Source organism: Cololabis saira, chromosome 14, assembly GCF_033807715.1.
Source record: "Cololabis saira isolate AMF1-May2022 chromosome 14, fColSai1.1, whole genome shotgun sequence".
Taxonomy (NCBI): domain Eukaryota; kingdom Metazoa; phylum Chordata; class Actinopteri; order Beloniformes; family Belonidae; genus Cololabis; species Cololabis saira.
Genome location: NC_084600.1, coordinates 6,994,378 through 7,014,944, shown reverse-complemented (window position 1 = coordinate 7,014,944; position 20,567 = coordinate 6,994,378). Strand labels below are relative to the sequence as shown.

The following is a 20,567-nucleotide window of genomic DNA, read 5'->3' as shown; positions in this document are numbered from 1 at the left end:
TACACTAAAATGTCTCTTGAATACTTTGTTTTTCTTCATTGGTGGTTTTGCAGTTATGTGCTGGCCTAAAGCTTCACTGATACTCTCTGTGCTTGGGTTCAAAACATTCTTCCTAGTGTGCATATTGGTTGTTTAAGATGATAACACATATTTGATGTCAGTTCTGATGGCTTGGCTATTACTTATTATCAGGTACCAAGTATTATCTCGTTGTTCTACTGTCCTCTTCTCCTTTTTCTGTCTGCCTAACATTTTCCTTCCTTTCTCCTTTTTTCTGTTTTTCCTTTTCCCTTTTCCTCCCTCTTATTCCAGTCTGAAGCAAGCCTTTATTACCCAGGAAATTTCACTGTCAAACATTGTTACCCCTGATGAGAAAATATCTACCCCATACAGTCCAACTGGCTCCCATTCAGACCCCACTGTTGAGTTATCGGCTTTGAATCAAGCAATGACATTAGAGGTCTTGCCGCTGGTACCAGCTCCAGAGAGGCCGTCTGACGCAGAGATTCCTCTGTGGAAAATGCTAGAAGGGAAAAGCGGGACAGATACAGTCGAGCAAACCTCCAAGGAGGGTACAAACGCTCTGTGCATGGGGTAAGAATGGATGAGGGGGGCATCTCTCTGCTGGCTTCTTTGCTTCATCCTTCTGGCAGTGTTTTGGATTGTCCTATTAGTCTGGTTTGTAAAGAGTTTCACATAATAGCAAGTCAAAATCGTATTATTGTGGCTTTTCTTTTCTTTTGTAGCTCCCACGTGGAAGATGCTGCGGAGACGGAAACAGCTATGAAGGAACAGCACCAACCGACGACAGCAACAGATTCAGAAGCCCCTCACATAACCCCGTCGGCCGCCCAGCCCGGCTCCCCGCACGTTCAGGAGGAGCCAGCAGCGCTGGAGGAACCCGTCGTGCAACCAGCAACTGCTCTGGACCTTCCTGCTAAAGCTGAGGAGCAGGCAGCTCCGGTACCAGAGGAACGGCCGCCCTCAACGCCAGAAACACAACACCAGGCTGACGTGGTGGTGGACGGGCAGGAGGGGGTCGTGAGCAGCGAGGAGCTGGTGTGCGAGGCAGAGCAGCAGCTGTGGGCAGCCGTGGAGGAGACCGCCGCGGAAACGGGAGGAGAGCCAGGGATGGAAAGTAGTGAGAGCTCTGAGCAGAAGGAGGAGAAGCAGAAGGAGGAGGAGGAAGAGGTTGTAATAGGGGGGTGAGTCAGTGATGGTTCCTTGCTTCCTCTGCAGCATGTTGTGACACCACATACGAATGCAAACGTGCACATGCCCAGGCTAACACCTCTCCACGGCGCCGCAGCCTAATCAATATGACTCAGCCAATCCAGTCTGGCTCCTCTGAAGCCGTTTCCTTCACATTAACCTCTACATCTATGCTGATAGAGATTCAAATTAAAGCAGTTTGATCAGAGCTATGCAGTACAACTTACATATGTGTGTGTGTGTGTCTGTGTGTGTTTTTCTGCTTGTGTCTGGTAGTGCCCAGAAACACGCACACGTAGACGCAGACGTGTGTGTTGCAGGGCAACAGGAGGCGTCTTTTTCCCTGGTGTCAGCAGTAGTGGGGGTGTTGTTCAGGGGGTGAGTCTCCTGCCTGCCGGTGTTTTCACATTTTTTGTCAAGGTGTGGAAATGAATGCAAAAAAGAAAAAACACGTTTTTATAGTCTGAGATAACAGCTGTGCTTGGAAAACCTCAAACACCATTGAATTAACTAAAACATCATCAGTCCTAGTCATAGATAAACACATCCCAATTAAACAATTGTAGATCATTACATTGTTCTTTGCAATTAGAAAACAACCTAATATAGTTGTGAGACACAAAACAAATGCTTCCAGCCTCACCTTACAGAACAGCCCAAACCTCTGGGATGGGTTTCCTCACATGGAGCTCACCTGAAGTCCTTTGGCAACCTTCTGGATTAATCCAGAAGATCAACACAGAACCCTTTAAAACACTGACTTTATTCTTCTCTAATTCCTTTGTGCCAGAACAACTCAAGTTCTTTCTATCGTCGTCCTTCTGCTTGACTCACCATAGAGTTCAGGCTGATGTCCTGACATTTAACGTTTTTCCTGAAGTAAATTATTGTTCTGCTGGTGACAGCCGCCCATCCTGGGCAAGATATAGCAACACAAACCCGATTCATGATATAACCACCACTGTGTTTTAAGGAAGGGATCATATTTTCATCCTTGGATACAGTGTCTTCTTTAAACCAAAGATTTTGGTATGTTCTCTTGTCCACAAAATATTTTTTGCAACAATCTTCTGGTTTAACATACTGCACTTGCAGAAATGTTCTGTATGGAGAGCAGCAACTTGGCCCTTGCAGCCCTTCCATGCAAATCCTTCTTCCTCAATGTTCGTATGGTGGTAAAACCCACTTCCTTTACCACTGCTTCGTCTTTGTTGGTCTTGAATTTCCCGGCATCTGCACACGGTCTGTCTGACTGGATTTCAAGAGTTCAGAATCCTTGAATGTGATTTTGCAGCCTTCCTACCCACAACTCATCTCCCGAAGTTCTTGCTGTTCTCCTTTGTTCATGTGCAGTTAGTTCCATAGATGCCTGCTCTTCCAGTAACACCTGGTAACTTCAAATTAACTGCTGAATCGGGTTATTTATTTCAGTTTTTCCAAGTCTGAGACTTGCGAAAAGCTAATAATAAATGCAGAAACAAAGAAACATTTTGCAAACTTCCAGCCCCAGCTGTAGTTTTGCAGAAGCTCACAACTGCATGCACCAGGAAGTTTCACCTGCTCTGAATCAAACCAGCGATGAAGGAAATGTCGGTGTGTTTTGCAGTGGTTAGGAAACAGTGAAGGGTGTGCCTCTGTGTTTCCTCTTGATACTTTCGTGCAATTCTTTGGACAAGCACCAACACAAAGTCTGTGAGGGAAGGGTTTAATCAAGCATGCTGTCTGGCTCTCTGTCGCAGGGTTTGGCTCTAGTCATAATGCAGGTCATTTTAGGGTGGGCTCTGTCTCACTGGTTTCCTGTCCCTCGTGTTTGCCCCGTAGGTATGAGACCGTGACCTCCATACTGCACACAAGTGGATCAAACGATGCAGATATTCTGCAACCCTCTGTAGACCAGCCGTGCATACTCACGATTGATGATGACAAGGAGCCGTGTTTAGATGAAGTACAGGCCGAGAGGCCGAGTCCCACCGAGCCGGACGACGGGCCGCTGAGTTCCACTGCTGTGGACGTTTTGCCACCCACAGCTTTCTCTGACACTGCAAGAAGTCAGTTGATTTCTGATGATAAGGTACCAAAGAGTGATTTATCTCAGAAAGCAGACAAAACATGTGGGCTGGGTCTGGTGGGAAGTCTGAGACTGGCTGCCAGTGAGCAGGAAAAAGAGAGGGAGCAGGAGAAAGAAGGTCTGGGGGAAGAAAATATGGAAGAACCAAAAGAGGAAAGAAATGAGAAAGACAGCAAAGAGACACAAAAGATGGAGGGGGAAATAATGGAGAGAGATGAGGCAGAAAAAGAAAGACTGGAGATGGAAGAGGTAGAAAAGGAAGAGAAAGAAAGACTGGATATGGAAGAGGTAGAAAAAGAAGAGAAAGAAAGACTGGAGAGTGAAGAGGTTGAAAAGGAAGAGAAAGAAAGACTGGAGACAGAAAAAGAAGAGAAAGAAAGACCAGAGATGGAAGAGGTAGAAAAGACAGAAAGACTGGAGAGAGAGAATGAGGAAGAGAAAGAAAAACTGGAGAGTGAAAAAGAAGAGAAAGAAAAACTGGAGGTGGAAGAGGTAGAAAAGGAAGAGAAGGAAAGAGTGGAGATAGAAGAGGTAGAAAAGAAAGAAAGACTGGAGAGTGAAGAGATTGAAAAGGAAGAGAAAGAAAGAGTGGAGATGGTAGAGGTAGAAAATGAAGAGAAAGAAAGACTGGAGAGAGAAAAGGAGGAAGAGAAAGAAAGACTGGAGAGTGAAGAGGTTGAAAAGGAAGAGAAAGAAAGACTGGAGACAGAAAAAGAAGAGAAAGAAAGACCAGAGATGGAAGAGGTAGAAAAGACAGAAAGACTGGAGAGAGAGAATGAGGAAGAGAAAGAAAAACTGGAGAGTGAAAAAGAAGAGAAAGAAAAACTGGAGGTGGAAGAGGTTGAAAAGGAAGAAAGACTGGAGAGAGAAAAGGAGGAAGAGAAAGAAAGAGTGGAGAGTGAAGAGGTAGAAAAAGAAGAGAAAGAAAGACTGGAGACAGAAAAAGAAGAGAAAGAAAGACCAGAGATGGAAGAGGTAGAAAAGACAGAAAGACTGGAGAGAGAAAATGAGGAAGAGAAAGAAAAACTGGAGAGTGAAAAAGAAGAGAAAGAAAGACTGGAGGTGGAAGAGGTAGAAAAGGAAGAGAAGGAAAGACTGGAGACAGAAAAGGAGGAAGAGAAAGAAAAACTGGAGAGAGAAAAGGAAGAGAAAGAAAGACTGGAGACAGAAGAGGTTGAAAAGGAAGAGAAAGAAAGACTGGAGAGAGAAGAGGAAGAGAAAGAAAGACTGGAGAGAGAAGTGGTAGAAAAGGAAGAGAAAGAAAGACTGGATATGGAAGAGGTAGAAAAAGAAGAGAAAGAAAAACAGGAGAAAGAAGAGGTTGAAAAAGAAGAGAAAGAAAGAGTGGAGACAGAAAATGAGGAAGAGAAAGAAAGACTGGAGAGAGAAGAGGTAGAAAAGGAAGAGAAAGAAAGACTGGAGACAGAAAAAGAAGAGAAAGAAAGACCAGAGATGGAAGAGGTAGAAAAGACAGAAAGACTGGAGAGAGAAAATGAGGAAGAGAAAGAAAAACTGGAGAGAGAAAAGGAGGAAGAGAAAGAAAGACTGGAGAGAGAAAAAGAAGAGAAAGAAAAACTGGAGGTGGAAGAGGTAGAAAAGGAAGAGAAGGAAAGAGTGGAGATAGAAGAGGTAGAAAAGAAAGAAAGACTGGAGACAGAAAAGGAGGAAGAGAAAGAAAGACTGGAGAGAGAAAAAGAAGAGAAAGAAAAACTGGAGAGTGAAAAAGAAGAGAAAGAAAGACTGGAGGTGGAAGAGGTAGAAAAGGAAGAGAAGGAAAGACTGGAAACAGAAAAGGAGGAAGAGAAAGAAAGACTGGAGACAGAAAAAGAAGAGAAAGAAAGACCAGAGATGGAAGAGGTAGAAAAGACAGAAAGACTGGAGAGAGAAAATGAGGAAGAGAGAGAAAAACTGGAGAGAGAAAAGGAAGAGAAAGAAAGACTGGAGAGAGAAAAGGTTGAAAAGGAAGAGAAAGAAAGAGTGGAGAATGAAGAGGTAGAAAAGGAAGAGAAGGAAAAAGTGGAGACAGAAAAGGAGGAAGAGAAAGAAAGACTGGAGAGTGAAGAGGTTGAAAAGGAAGAGAAAGAAAGACTGGAGACAGAAAAAGAAGAGAAAGAAAGACCAGAGATGGAAGAGGTAGAAAAGACAGAAAGACTGGAGAGAGAGAATGAGGAAGAGAAAGAAAAACTGGAGAGTGAAAAAGAAGAGAAAGAAAGACTGGAGGTGGAAGAGGTTGAAAAGGAAGAGAAAGAAAGAGTGGAGATGGTAGAGGTAGAAAAGGAAGAAAGACTGGAGACAGAAAAGGAGGAAGAGAAAGAAAGACTGGAGAGAGAAAAGGAAGAGAAAGAAAGACTGGAGACGGAAGAGGTTGAAAAGGAAGAGAAAGAAAGAGTGGAGATGGTAGAGGTAGAAAAGGAAGAAAGACTGGAGACGGAAAAGGAGGAAGAGAAAGAAAGACTGGAGACGGAAGAGGTAGAAAATGAAGAGAAAGAAAGACTGGAGAGAGAAAAGGAGGAAGAGAAAGAAAGACTGGAGAGTGAAAAAGAAGAGAAAGAAAGACTGGAGGTGGAAGAGGTTGAAAAGGAAGAGAAAGAAAGAGTGGAGATGGTAGAGGTAGAAAAGGAAGAAAGACTGGAGACAGAAAAGGAGGAAGAGAAAGAAAGACTGGAGATGGAAGAGGTAGAAAAGGAAGAGAACGAAAGACTGGAGAGAGAAAAGGAGGAAGAGAAAGAAAAACTGGAGAGAGAAAAGGAAGAGAAAGAAAGACTGGAGACGGAAGAGGTAGAAAAGAAAGAAAGACTGGAGACAGAAAAGGAGGAAGAGAAAGAAAGACTGGAGACAGAAAAGGAGGAAGAGAAAGAAAGACTGGAGATGCTAGAGGTAGAAAATGAAGAGAAAGAAAGACTGGAGACGGAAGAGGTAGAAAAGGAAGAGAAGGAAAGAGTGGAGATAGAAGAGGTAGAAAAGAAAGAAAGACTGGTGGCAGAAAAGGAGGAAGAGAAAGAAAGACTGGAGAGAGAAAAGGAGGAAGAGAAAGAAAGAGTGGAGAGTGAAGAGGTTGAAAAGGAAGTAAAAGAAAGACTGGAGGTGGAAGAGGTAGAAAAAGAAGAGAAAGAAAGAGTGGAGAGAGAAGAGGTTGAAAATGAAGAGAAAGAAAGACTGGAGACAGAAAAAGAAGAGAAAGAAAGACCAGAGATGGAAGAGGTAGAAAAGACAGAAAGACTGGAGAGAGAGAATGAGGAAGAGAAAGAAAAACTGGAGAGTGAAAAAGAAGAGAAAGAAAGACTGGAGGTGGAAGAGGTAGAAAAGGAAGAGAAGGAAAGACTGGAGACAGAAAAGGAGGAAGAGAAAGAAAAACTGGAGAGAGAAAAGGAAGAGAAAGAAAGACTGGAGATGGAAGAGGTAGAAAAGGAAGAGAAAGAAAGACTGGAGATGGAAGAGGTAGAAAAGGAAGAGAAGGAAAGACTGGAGACAGAAAAGGAGGAAGAGAAAGAAAAACTGGAGAGAGAAAAGGAAGAGAAAGAAAGACTGGAGAGAGAAGTGGTAGAAATTGAAGAGAAAGAAAGACTGGAAAGAGAAAAGGAAGAGAAAGAAAGGCTGGAGAGTGAAGAGCTAGAAAAGAAAGAAAGACTGGAGAGAGAAGAGATTGAAAAGGAAGAGAGAGAAAGACTGGAGAGAGAAGAGCTAGAAAAGAAAGAAAGACTGGAGAGAGAAGAGATTGAAAAGGAAGAGAGAGAAAAACTGGAGCGAGAAAAGGAAGAGAAAGAAAGACTGGAGATGGAAGAGGTTGAAAAGGAAGAGAGAGAAAGACTGGAGAGAGAAAAGGAAGAGATAGAAAGACTGGAGATGGAAGAGCTAGAAAAGAAAGAAAGACTGGAGAGAGAAGTGGTAGAAAAGGAAGAGAGAGAAAGAGTGGAGAGTGAAGAGCTAGAAAAGAAAGAGATAGAAAGACTGGAGAGAGAAGAGCTAGAAAAGAAAGAAAGACTGGAGAGAGAAGAGGTAGAAAAGGAAGAGAGAGAGAGACTGGAGAGAGAAAAGGAAGAGAAAGAAAGACTGGAGAGAGAAGAGGTAGAAAAGGAAGAGAGAGAAAGAGTGGAGAGTGAAGAGCTAGAAAAGAAAGAGATAGAAAGACTGGAGAGAGAAGAGCTAGAAAAGAAAGAAAGACTGGAGAGAGAAGAGGTTGAAAAGGAAGAGAGAGAGAGACTAGAGAGAGAAAAGGAAGAGAAAGAAAGACTGGAGAGAGAAGAGGTAGAAAAGAAAGAGAAAGAAAGACTGGAACGAGAAAAGGTAGAAAAGGAAGAGAGAGAAAGATTGGAGAGAGAAGAGCTTGAAGTGAAAGAAAGACTGGAGAGAGAAGAGGTAGAAAAGAAAGAGAAAGAAAGACTGGAGAGAGAACAGCTTGAAAAGAAAGAGAAAGAAAGACTGGAGAGAGAAGTGGTAGAAAAGAAAGAGAAAGAAAGACTGGAGAGAGAAAAGCTTGAAAAGAAAGAGAATGAAAGACTGGAACGAGAAGAGCTAGAAAAGAAAGAGAAAGAAAGACTGGAGAGAGAAGTGGTAGAAAAGGAAGAGAGAGAAGGATTGGAGAGAATACAGGAGGAGGGCAGGATGGAGAGTCCATGGTGTGAACCTGAAAGCTGGCCTCTCCTGAGGGAGGCAGAGTTAGGTGATGAGGGTCGCCATGGCAACGAGGACTCCCTCAGCTCTGATCCCAGACCAGCACAGCCCGTCCCCCCTGAAACTGGAGCCAGCTTGGTCCCGACCAGCCCGGCTGGTGCTGTCGCTGCCGCCCTAGTTACATCTGTGGACCATCCCACCCAGATTCCCGCCAGAGGCAGGTCCAGTCTCAGGTCCAGGTCCAGTCCCAGGTCCGGGGCCGTCCCGGCGTGGCTCAGGGGGGCGGAGGAGGAGGAGGAGGAGGTGGAGGTAGAGTATGAGAGGGGACAGGAAGACCTGGGCTCCATCTGGCTGGCTGAGCTGTACATGGGGGGAGACTCGGGGTGAGTAGGGACTGAGGGGGGGCAGTAACCAGTCCTGCTTGTTGCCCCGGTGTTACCCAACCTTACTCATCACATGTGACGTTTACTAAACTCACTGTGCTTCACCTAACGACACGCATGAGGCGTGACACAAGAGGGGAGGTGTGACACAGAGAAGGGAAGTGTGACACGGGGAGGTGTGACACCGGGAGGGGAGAAGGCATGATACAAGAGGGGAGTTGTGAGTGGAGGCGTGACACGGAGAGGGGAGGAGGCGTGACACAAGAGGGGAGTTGTGAGGGGAGGGGTGACACGGAGAGGGGAGAAGGCGTGACACGGAGAGGGGAGGAGGCGTGACACAAGAGGGGAGTTGTGAGGGGAGGCGTGACACGGAGAGGGGAGAAGGCGTGACACAAGAGGGGAGTTGTGAGGGGAGGCGTGACACGGGGAGGGGAGAAGGCGTGACACAAGAGGGGAGTTGTGAGAGGAGGCGTGACACGGAGAGGGGAGGTGTGACACGGAGATGGGAGGTGTGACACGGGGAGGGGAGAAGGTTTGACACAAGAGGGGAGTTGTGTGGGGAGGCGTGACATGGAGAGGGGAGGAGGCGTGACACAAGAGGGGAGTTGTGAGGGGAGGTGTGACACAGGGAGGGGAGAAGGCGTGACACAAGAGGGGAGTTCTGAGGGGAGTCGTGACATGGAGAGGGGAGGAGGCGTGACACAAGAGGGGAGTTGTGAGGGGAGGTGTGACACGGAGATGGGAGGTGTGACACAGGGAGGGGAGAAGGCGTGACACAAGAGGGGAGTTGTGAGGGGAGGCGTGACACGGAGAGGGGAGGTGTGACACGGGGAGGGGAGTTGTGACACAGGGAGGGGAGGAGGCGTGACACAAGAGGGGAGTTGTGAGGGGAGGTGTGACACGGAGAGGGGAGGTGTGACACGGGGAGGGGAGTTGTGACACGGGGAGGGGAGGAGGCGTGACACAAGAGGGGAGTTGTGAGGGGAGGTGTGACACGGAGAGGGGAGGTGTGACACGGGGAGGGGAGAAGGCGTGACACAAGAGGGGAGTTGTGAGGGGAGGCGTGACATGGAGAGGGGAGGAGGCGTGACACAAGAGGGGAGTTGTGAGGGGAGGTGTGACACGGAGAGGGGAGGTGTGACACGGGGAGGGGAGAAGGCGTGACACAAGAGGGGAGTTGTGAGGGGAGGCGTGACATGGAGAGGGGAGGAGGCGTGACACAAGAGGGGAGCTGTGAGGGGAGGTGTGACACGGAGAGGGGAGGAGGCGTGACACAAGAGGGGAGTTGTGAGGGGAGGCGTGACATGAAGAGGGGAGGAGGCGTGACACAAGAGGGGAGTTGTGAGAGGAGGCGTGACACGGAGAGGGGAGGTGTGAGGGGAGGCGTGACACGGAGAGGGGAGGTGTGAGGGGAGGCGTGACACGGAGAGGGGAGGTGTGAGGGGAGGCGTGACACGGGGAGGGGAGGTGTGATACGGAGAGGGGAGAAGGCGTGACACAAGAGGGGAGTTGTGAGGGGAGGCGTGACACAGAGAGGGGAGGTGTGATACGGAGATGGGAGGTGTGACACGGAGAGGGGAGAAGGCGTGACACAAGAGGGGAGTTGTGAGGGGAGGCGTGACACGGAGGCGTGACACGGGGAGGCGTAACACAAGAGGGGAGTTGTGAGGGGAGGCGTGACACAAGAGGGGAGTTGTGAGGGGTGGCGTGACACAAGAGGGGAGTTGTGAGGGGAGGCGTGACACAAGAGGGGAGTTGTGAGGGGAGGCGTGACATAAGAGGGGAGTTGTGAGGGGAGGCGTGACACAAGAGGGGAGTTGTGAGGGGAGGCGTGACACAAGAGGGGAGTTGTGAGAGAGGACACGGGGAGGCGTGAGACGGGGAGGTGTGACATGGGGAGGCGTGAGACGGGGAGGTGTGAACAGATGCACGAACCGACCTAAAAGTCCAGAACTAAACTCAAATCAATATCTTCCTACATCTTTATCAGACAGGAGTCAAGGTACATTTGTCTGTGTGACTGATTGCTTGTCATGATGCTGAGACGCATGAAGCAGGGCTGCAGCTGCTGGTTACAGTGGTGTTGCTGGTGCGGACAGTGGGAGAGAGGATAGTCTGTGCTTATGTTTGTTAATGGTTGCCATGGCTACATTAACACGGTGAAAAGGTTGGTACATTAGCCGTGAAGCATGTCAGCTAGCATGGCTTACTGGATTGTTGGCTGCTGGATGCGGTGAATCTGCTGGAGCATGTTAGAGGAATATCTGAGCTGTGGGAAGTACTGGTGGGTAGTTGGGGTGTAGTTGGGGTCGGCAGCCGTCTGCGTTTGGGGGGATCGGGGAGGAATTCTGATGGGAAGCTTCACTAACGGCTACTCAGAGTAAGACAGGAGCAAACTTTAGAAAAGTAGACGTGACAAAGTAAACTACTACCTTAGTTGTATGTGATGTAATGTAAAGACATCTAATACGGTGTTTTATCGCACTACATTGTGAGTTAGACTTGTAGTCAAGACTAAACCGAGACCAAGACACTATCAAGACCAGAGAGTATCAAGACCAGGACTAGTTCAGCTCAAGACCGAGACCAAAAACACCTAGTAATGTCCTGATCCTGCGTGATTGTAGAACATCATCCTGGTTCAGGTAGTTTCCATATGAGCTTGTTTTCAACTGCAGATCAATAACACAGAGAAGTGATGATGATGTTGAACTCACTACAAATGTTTCCATCCATCAGCTGAGATCAGATATGTGTGGCGACTGCACTACCGCTATTTCTACACTATTGGAGGATTGACTCCAGAGCTTTTAAGGATGACACAACTACAAACTAGTTCCAAAGTCCTCTAGCAGAATAACCAGCCCCAACACCCTCCTCCACCTCAGAAAAGTAATGAATAGTAGATGTTACTGATTTAAATTGGACTTAATTTGGAGATGAAACCTGAATTTGAAATATTAAAGATTGAAATTACATTATTTACCATTATAGTAGCCAAATTACACCGTTTATCAGCATAACTGAAATAGACCTGATGCTTAATCAATCACAATGATATTCAAATATTGTTCAAAGGCCAAAGATGCCTTATATTTATTCAAACAAGGCCGTTATAAACCCAATTTCTGTTAATAAATACAGACACATGCAGATGCACCAAAACATTAAATCAAATGCAAAATACAAACAGTTTACAAAACTACATTAACAAGAGGATGAACTGGTGATCACCAGATTCTGTCACCTCGGTGTGGCAACGGCATCTCAATTATCCGAGTCTGAGACATTGTGAGACCCAGAGACCCGAGACAAGACCGAGACCAGAGACTGTCGAGACCGAGACAAGTCGACACAACAGACACAAAAAAGTGGTGTTGAGACCAAGTCTATCGTGAGTGGCGGGTCATCAGAGTTCCTCCGTTCCTCCAGGCCGAGAGCACTGCGACCACCGATCCTGACTACAACCCAAGCCCAGTAAAACCCCAATATTCCTTTAAAACCCAGTAGAGTTAGAAGCTGACGTAGCAACTTCTGACTCTCTGGGTGTGTCTGAGACAGAGGAGTGCCTGGCCGGGGCTCCTGGCGCCGGCTACTGGGCCGGGGGTCCGACCGGCTGCTGGGCCGGGGGTCCGACCGGCTGCTGGGCCGGGGGTCCGACCGGCTGCTGGGCCGGGGGTCCCAGCGCTGGCTGCTTGGTGTGAATCGCTGGAGAATGACATGGATACACTCTGTTGACTCAGTTCTGACCTGCTTCTTTGTGTGTGTCTGTCTTCAGCCCGGGCCAGCCGGGTTCTGCCGGAGCCCAGAAGTCCTCTTCACCCGTCCGCGGTGAGCAGGTGTTTTCTCAGAGCTCTGACACCAGTCAGGCAGATAAACCCGAGCCCCCTCGGCCCACTCCGGCTGACGGTTCCCAACCTGACCCTGCTGTAGCGTCTCCCAAGGAGGAAGCATTCTGTACCACCGTGCAGGCGGCCCAGAAACAGCCGGTAAAAGAGCAAGTAGAAGACGTCTGCACCAAACCTGCTCAAAGTCCAGAGGTGGCAGCCGAAGAGGAGGCCGACTTCGTTCAGTCTTCGGTGGTGCCGTGGCCTCTCCCTCCGACCGCCAACACAGCCAGCTTACGCCCAGAACACAATAAGACACGCACAGAGACCGACGAGGCAGAAACAGCCACTCGCTCACACACCAGCCTTGACATCAGCTCAGAGACAGACCCCTCCGACCGTGACGCCCCACAAGCCAGCGGCGTGCACCACAGTCTCTCCAAAGACCAGCAGCTCCTGGAGGAAGAAAGGTCACTGTTGGCTAAAATCTGCCAGATGACAGGTACCACCCCCCCCCTCTCCGGCCCCCGGGGCATGAAACGACTCATTCCTGCGCCCGGCGATATCCACTACGATGCCACAGGAAGCAAAAGCCACTTCCTCACTGAGCTCACTGGTCCCGGCCGGGCCTCGCCCGCCCCCTCCCATGATGCCCTGCAGGAAGTGTCTCTACACGAGGCGGAGGAGCCGCTCGGAGAAGAGGACGCGTAAGTCAGCGGAGGCCATGAACGCCGAATGAACTCCCGAATGAAATGACTTGTGGTGTCTGATGTGCAGATTTGACACTTGAATGAGACGTTTGCTTCTGAGCCCTTAAAAGCACGTGTATAATATAATAACCATATGCTGCTGCACATGTTTGAGTGCTTTCAGAGACACGGCCTTTACTGCAGACACTTGGCAGGGATCACTGCCGACGAGAGATACTGCAACATGTGTTGGGTCCAGATGGTGAAGACTTGGGAAAGGAAAAAAAAAACTAAGATATCTTGATTTCTGCAGCGGTAAACATCAGCCTCTCTGTTTTATTCAGTTTCGTGGCTGTATATTTAATAAAAAATTCCCCAAAAACCCTTATAGCAGAAACAGGCCCACGTCCTCGGCCATGAAATGCCAGTAAAGTTAAAGAAAACATGAGGCAGTGGCAGGCGGGCTATTTTTGGCCACAGAATCTGAGTGATTAATTATTGGGCATGTGTTTGGACATAGCTTAGATGTTTTTGGTCAGCTTGAAACTTGATTTGAACTTGGTCTGTAAAGGAGCTTGTTGATCCAAGTTCATGTGGGGGGGGCTGTATAGTTTTAACATGTTACAGTTTCAGCTCTGACTGTGTGAAGATTAAAACATATATAATAATGGTTCAGGAAATATTTGCCCAAAGCACGGATGTGCATGGAGGGAGCAATGTTGCAACTGCTTGATGTTTTTTGTTTTCTTCTTCTGCCTTACGCTAACATTACACTCAGCACTGACGGCGGCTTGCTCGTGCTGAGCTCTCCTGCATGACTGCACATCTCTGCTCCCCCTGCTCCTCTAAAAAGCGCTGTTTCCTCCATCATCTCACTCTTGTCTCCTCTCCTAAAAGGGCGAAACCCCAGGCGACCGGCAGCCCCGACGGTGGGGTGAAGACACACTCGTCCCAGCCGAGCTCCGCTGGGCATCACTGTGAGATCTCCACGTCTCGACTCCCGACGCTGCCGGAGGAGGAGACACCTGAAGTGAAGGCCCCGGGGGCTGCAGAGGGGGTCAAAGAGGGGAGAGACGACACTGCCGAGGTGAATAAATAACACAAGCAGATCCTCACACTCACATTCACATTCAGATTCAGATTCAGATTCAGATTCAGACAACTTTATGAATCCCTTTGGGAGGTTCCTTCGGGGAAATTGACATCTCCATCTCACTCACTCAGCACTGTCATATACAAATCAAACACCCCAGAAACCAAACACCCATATATAGATGAAAAGATCAAAAATTAAAAAAATTAAAATAAAAACAAAAATAGTGCAGTGCCATAAATAGAATTATATGGATAGAAAAGAAATACGTGTTATGTAATATTGCACAAAGTTATGGCACTGTCCTGGTTATTGCACAGTCCGGTTTGTTGTTGGTCAGACTTACTGACTGACCCCCCCACAGTCCTCTGTTCTTCAGTTCTTCTTTGCCCTCCTCCCCATAGACATTTATACGTAGACGCCTCATAGACTGATGCTGCCTATTGGAGCTGACGTTCAGCGCGGCCGCCATCTTGGATGGGTCTCCAGTGCATTTATTTCTACTGAGGAAGGTTTTATCCCCGACTACAATCATCCATAACTCCCCGAATTTTTACCCGATTTTCACACGGTTTGGTTTGTTACAAACAGCAGAGATTTAGTTATGATACAGGACGCTGTCACACATTAAAAATACATACTTTATGCTGAAAGACTTTGTATTATGCTCTTTAACAAAGACATATGGTATGGCATATTGATAAATGTATAAATTAATTAATTTTATATTTTAATAAAGAAGTTTGATTATTCATTTGAATTTATTTGAAGGGGAGAGGGGTGTGTTGTTGTATTTATTTATTTATATTTATTTATTTTTTCTTTCTTTCTTATTAATATTATTTATTTATTTTTATTTAATTATTGTTTTGAAAAGTTAAAAAAGGGCAAAATATTGATATTTCTATTGTTATTGTAAATATTTTTTTTCTCTTATTGCCCTCAATAAATATATCTATAAAAATAAATCCAGGTCATTCCAGGGTCTTATACTACCCTGTTAGGCTTGATCTGGCGCTGGGAAGCTAAAACCCTTGAAAAAGCTGTTTTGCAGCTTCTTGCGTGTGCTGGCTGTAACTGTAACTCTGTAACTGTAACTGTAACTGTAACTCTGTAACTGTAACTCTGTAACTCCAGTGTAGTTAATTTAGCCTGGAGTGAGGAGACCCATCCAATATGGCGGCCACACTGGATTACGTTCCAGCATGTCATGAGGCGTCTACGTATATATGTCTATGCAACACAGTCTCACTCCCAGGGCCCTTCGGCGTCAGTTTCTGACGCACAAGGTCGCCCTCAGCGTCAAGCACCGACGCAGCGGGCTCTCAACAGATTCTAATGTAACCCGGCCACGTCGTTTCAAGCCGCTGAGAGCATCAGTCCCATTGGATAACGGAGGATCGGACACACGGAAGTATTCTACTGTCCGTTTTGACGTTAACGGTGATTTTCACAATGATATCTGCAACATTTCTTAAGGCAGAAACACCACTGTATCCTTGTTAATTACACAACATTAGTGGGTTAATTTCCTGCACATAAATTTTCATGTTTTTCCCTTCGATTCTGAGAAAGAAAGAGTTGTTTATTAGTGATGGATAACTGTAGGCAATACACTACCCATAATCCTCAGCTACCGTTGCTATAGAGACGACGCCAGTCCGCTTTGCTTGACAAAATCGTTTTAACTATTTATATTTATTATTTATTATTATTATTATTATTATTATTATTATTATTTATTATTATTTATATTTATATTTATATATAACTATTTTAACATTTCTAAACACAAAAACGCGAAAGTGTCCTTGATAATTCAATAATACAATAGGTTCATGTTAAGGACATCCGTTTTAATTAGTTCTCCTTCGATTATGACATGTTATTAATGCTCAGTAGGCACAGGAGGTTTGTTATGTATTGTTATGAGGCCTATTTCGTGTCTATTTTTGAACAGTTCACTAACGCTTTGAGCTAGGAGGCTGAAATTCTAGACTCTGTATCAGGAGGTGACTTTCATCCACTGTGCGGATTTTCAGATCTGTGTGACCTTCGGAAGTGTCAAAGGTCACCGCGTCTGTTGCTTTTCGGCCTGCGAAGACTATTTTGTGTCTTTTTTTACATAGTTCACTAATGCTTTGAGTTAAGAGGCTGAAATCTAGACTCTGCATCAGGAGGTGACTCTCATCCACTGTGCCGAGGTCCAGACCCATGCGACCTTCGGAAGTGCCAAAGGTCACCGTGTGTGGTGCCTTTTTCGGGCCTTTTTTGTGTTTTTTTTTAAATAATTCACTAACGCTTTGAGCTGGGAGGTTGATTTTTGACTATGTTGCAATGCAGAAGGCCCTTTGCTAGGATCTTTTGGTCCCGTGGCTGTACGACTTCCACAGAGCTAGTTGGCATTGCAGAGGGTTCACAGAGTTGAGACTTGACAAGCCCAATCTAGGCCCCATATGGAGGCCACAGGTCAAGTTTTACTTGGTTTGGTCAAATATTGTGGCAACGGTGTCCGTTCAAATGTTGGAAAAGGTGACGTTTCAAAGCCCCGCCCATCGAAAAGTACAGGTCCGATCTGCACCAAACTAACGTCTGTCTGTTCAGGGGATGCCCCCAAACAACATATAAAATATCAGATTTCTATGACTTCTGCAACAGTGTTTCCTCCAAAACGTTCTGGCTGGTTAGGAGGGTGTAGAAACCTCTAGCTCTGAGAGCCTCCTGACTAATGGAACAGGGCCTATTTTGTGTCTTTTTTTGCATAGTTCCCTAACGCCTTTAGCTAGGAGCTGCCCCCAAACAACATATAAAAAAATTCAGACTCCTAGCTAAAGGCGTTATTCGGCACTTCCGAAGGTCACACAGATCTGAAAATCCGCACAGTGGATGAAAGTCACCTCCTGATACAGGGTCTAGAATTTCAGCCTCCTAGCTCAAAGCGTTAGTGAACTGTTCAAAAATAGACACGAAATAGGCCTCATAACAATACATAACAAACCTCCTGTGCCTACTGAGCATTAATAACATAGACAGGAGCCCTGATGTGGTGCGTGCTTATAAAACGTCCCCCTCTTCCTCCAGGACCTGGTGAACTCCAGTCAGTCGCTGCTCCAGTGGTGTCAGAGCGTCACCAGTGGCTACCGGGGGGTCAAGGTCACCAACTTCAACACGTCCTGGAGAAACGGCATGGCCTTCTGCGCTATCCTTCACCACTTCCATCCAGACAGAATGTAAGCCAGTCATCCGCTAAGTTTGTTATTGATTATGCACATTTTCAGTGTATCCCCCCATGCATGTTATGTTTATGTTAAGAAGTCAGATCTCTGTCTACACCAGTAACTCCTCCATGTTTGCATAAGCTTCTCCTCTTTTTGCCCCACCAGAGAGTTCGACCAGTTGGACCCTCATGGTATCAAGATGAACAATAAGAAGGTGAGGATGAGGCGCATGTTGGAAGTACAGTCTAGGATCAGCACTTATAATGGTTTATAACCTCTGACAAATTACTTACAAAAGTACAGAATCATTTTTCAATTTGCCAGCTTCACTTCAAACAAACGCTTAAACATTATATTATCTGCTGGTGGGGGTTTTAAAACCTCATAAAGTAAATTCCAGTTTAGCAATAACTGCTAATCTTTTTGATTTATCAATACTTGGCAAACAAAGATGTTTAAAGAGAAGGAGGAGCTGCTGTTGTGTCGTTCTGGCTGTATTTAGGACATTATTTAATGTAATTGATAAAACAAACATGTTAAAATGTTTACTATACTCACTTTATTGTGAGTGCATATGTAAGTAAGTTTGAGAATAAAATATTCACTCTACTTTTCTAATAAGAAATATTGGTGTGGTTCTGTTACTGTCACTACTGAACTGGAGTTGCAAAACACCTGATACTGAAACTGCCAAACGTAGCAGCAAGATCCAGCCAGCAGGTTCTCCTGGGTCGAAGTTTGACAAATGCCAGTGTTGCTTCCTCTAACGCCTCTATCGTTTTCTGACGCCAGGCATTTGACGGCTTCGCGGCCCTGGGGATTTCCCGGCTGCTGGAGCCCTCCGACATGGTCTTCCTGTCGGTCCCCGACAAGCTCATAGTCATGACTTACCTGAATCAGATCCGCACGCACTTCACCAACCAGGAGCTGAGCGTGCTGCAGATCGAGCACAACAGCAGCCAGAGCAGCTACGGGCTGGCCCCGTCCGGCCCCGCACCCACAGACATGGCCGCCGCGGCCTTCTGCATGGCCCGGCTGAACGAGGGCGTAAGCCTGGAGGAGGGAGGCAGCAGCACGCTGGTGGTTCCTCCACCCAGGAGCAAGAGGGGCGTCAAAGGTACGGGCCTTTCCTTCCTGGACTAACCTACCGGTACTCTCTTTCTTCTTTTTTCTTTTATTGTTTATTTTGGTCATCCAAAAAACAATGTTACATCGGTGCAGAGGTGTCAAGTAACGAAGTACAAATACTTCGTTACCTTACTTACCGTAAGTAGAAATTTTGGTTATCTATACTTCACTAGAGTAATTATTTTTCAGACGACCTTTTACTTTTACTCCTTACATTTTCACGCAATTATCTGTACTTTTTACTCCTTACATTTTAAAAACAGCCTGGTTACTCTATTTCATTTCGTCCTTTAAATAAAAACTATCCAGTTAAATTGCTCCATCCGGATAGAGTGAATTTGGTTGTGGTTGTTTCAGATGTTCTTGTCCAGTTTTGTTCTTACATCCGTTCCCTCAGATTCCTGCAACTAAACTTGGATGTAATTCCTTTTTTTTTTTTTTTTTTTTTTCTTTTTACTTTGTCTGCACACATATTATTGATTGATACCATGACGGTAGAAACCAAAAGTGTATATATGTGCATTATTACTATATTTAATATATATACATATATATACGCACACATATGCGTACACATACATAAATATACACATACAAACCCAGTGTTTTTTTGTTTTTTTTTGGGGGGGTGGGGGGGGGGGTGACGACATCCACTGCCAATCCAGGAAGCAGGAACACACGGAGACACACGTCAAGCACTGGAAATCTGCAACAAAAAACCACAAACAAAGCACGAAACCGGCACGGAGCCAACCAAAACAATAACAGCAATCGACCTAAATCTTGAGATCTGATCGCAGTCTAAGCTAAGCTATCGCTTTTTGCACCATTACAATACTTATAGGCAACTAGTCATCATATCTCCTGCTCTCTGAAACACATGTTAATGCTCAATAGTACACATATATGCTTCTTTAATATATTTGTATTATACTAAGATGCATTCATTTTCAATGGCTTTTAGCCTTAATGGCTTTTTCCCCCTTACATTACTTTTACTTTTATGCTTTTAGTAGTTTTGAAACCAGTACTTTTATACTTTTACTTGAGTAAAAAACTTGAGTTGATACTTCAACTTCTACAGGAGTATTTTTAAACTCTAGTATCTATACTTCTACCCGAGTAATGAATGTGAATACTGAAGACACCTCTACATCGGTGCAACCATCATCATTATACAGCACACATGGGGAAAACAGCAAAACCCTCAAAAAGATGTGACCGAAAAAGGTGTAGGCTGAAGCCTGAGCTTGTGATGCCTATAACCCTATTATCATACAATCAATACACACACACACACACACACACACACACACACACAAACACACACACAATAATACATACACTACATACGCTGGGGTTAGGTTTGGGAGAATAAGAGAGAAGAAGAGAGAAACTTGAGAGGGGACGGGAAAATCGTCCGATTTTCTCGGGGGAAATCAGAAATGTGATGCAGCGGTGACCAGGTGCAAGAATAGATCATAAGATGAAGTTCACACGAAGATTCTTGTGGACTTCTAGCAGATATGACACGCTGGTACAGGGAACTTTTTCAAAATGACATGCATGTACAGTCTTAGCTTTGATGGAATGATCGAGCTGAAGCATGAGTTTCATCTTTGTGCACTGACAACTTGCTGCCGTTGAGATTTTAGTTGGGATTCGTCGCATGACTCTATGGGCCTGATTTACTAAAGATTTGCGTGTGTTAAAACGTGTGCAAACTTGACAGCACCTGCAAACCAATGTGCAAGCTGATCTACTAACAGCGTGCAAAGACGACTGCGTCTCTGAAATGCGCAAAATTGCACACGCAATCCATTTAGTACTTTTGCCCTGATGAATAATCAATATGGGGCGTACCCGGTAGAAATCCTAAATACTGGGAGGGGAAGATGCAAATTGCTCCATTTACCACGCGCAATGAGATTTACCAAGCCTGAAAGTAATTGCGCGTATTGTGATTGCGTCTGTATTTAATACGTTCGAAAGGAAGGTGCTAATCTGCTGCTGCTGTTATTGTGGCAAGGAGGCGACATCCAAAATCAAAGAATACGCAGAGAGAGAGTCTTTATTCTGCTGCATGCTATTTTAAAAATGGTTGCACAAGTTTTATTAAAGGCCACTTTTTCTTTAGTTCTTCGCCTTATATCTTGCCACCTTCTCTTATTGTGCCCCCCTCCACTTGCCCACAAGCAGGCCAAGCCTTTGTGCCAAAACTTTGTATTTTATTGATTACTTATCTTATTGAACGTGAAATCATCCTTCGTAAATTACATTTAATTAAAACCCGTGCTTATTAATCACAAAACACAGGTTAAACATCATGACCAAATCC

At 45.7% G+C, this 20,567-nt stretch overlaps 1 protein-coding gene across 14 annotated transcripts in view; it reads left to right on the top strand.

The window, feature by feature from the left end:
- LOC133459504 (titin homolog) overlaps positions 1–20,567 on the top strand; it is a 46,789-nt gene that overhangs the window by 17,592 nt on the left and 8,630 nt on the right. For 9 of the 14 annotated variants that reach the window (XM_061739509.1, XM_061739508.1, XM_061739507.1 and 6 more), the window contains 9 exons: positions 313–594; positions 747–1,205; positions 1,489–1,590; positions 3,034–8,274; positions 12,053–12,808; positions 13,688–13,877; positions 16,965–17,113; positions 17,267–17,315; positions 17,894–18,218. In XM_061739509.1, coding sequence (XP_061595493.1) covers positions 313–594; positions 747–1,205; positions 1,489–1,590; positions 3,034–8,274; positions 12,053–12,808; positions 13,688–13,877; positions 16,965–17,113; positions 17,267–17,315; positions 17,894–18,218 — 7,553 coding nt within the window. The remainder of the gene's footprint in view (positions 1–312; positions 595–746; positions 1,206–1,488; positions 1,591–3,033; positions 8,275–12,052; positions 12,809–13,687; positions 13,878–16,964; positions 17,114–17,266; positions 17,316–17,893; positions 18,219–20,567) is intronic. The other 5 variants (XM_061739510.1, XM_061739501.1, XM_061739503.1 and 2 more) reach the window with 4 other exon arrangements.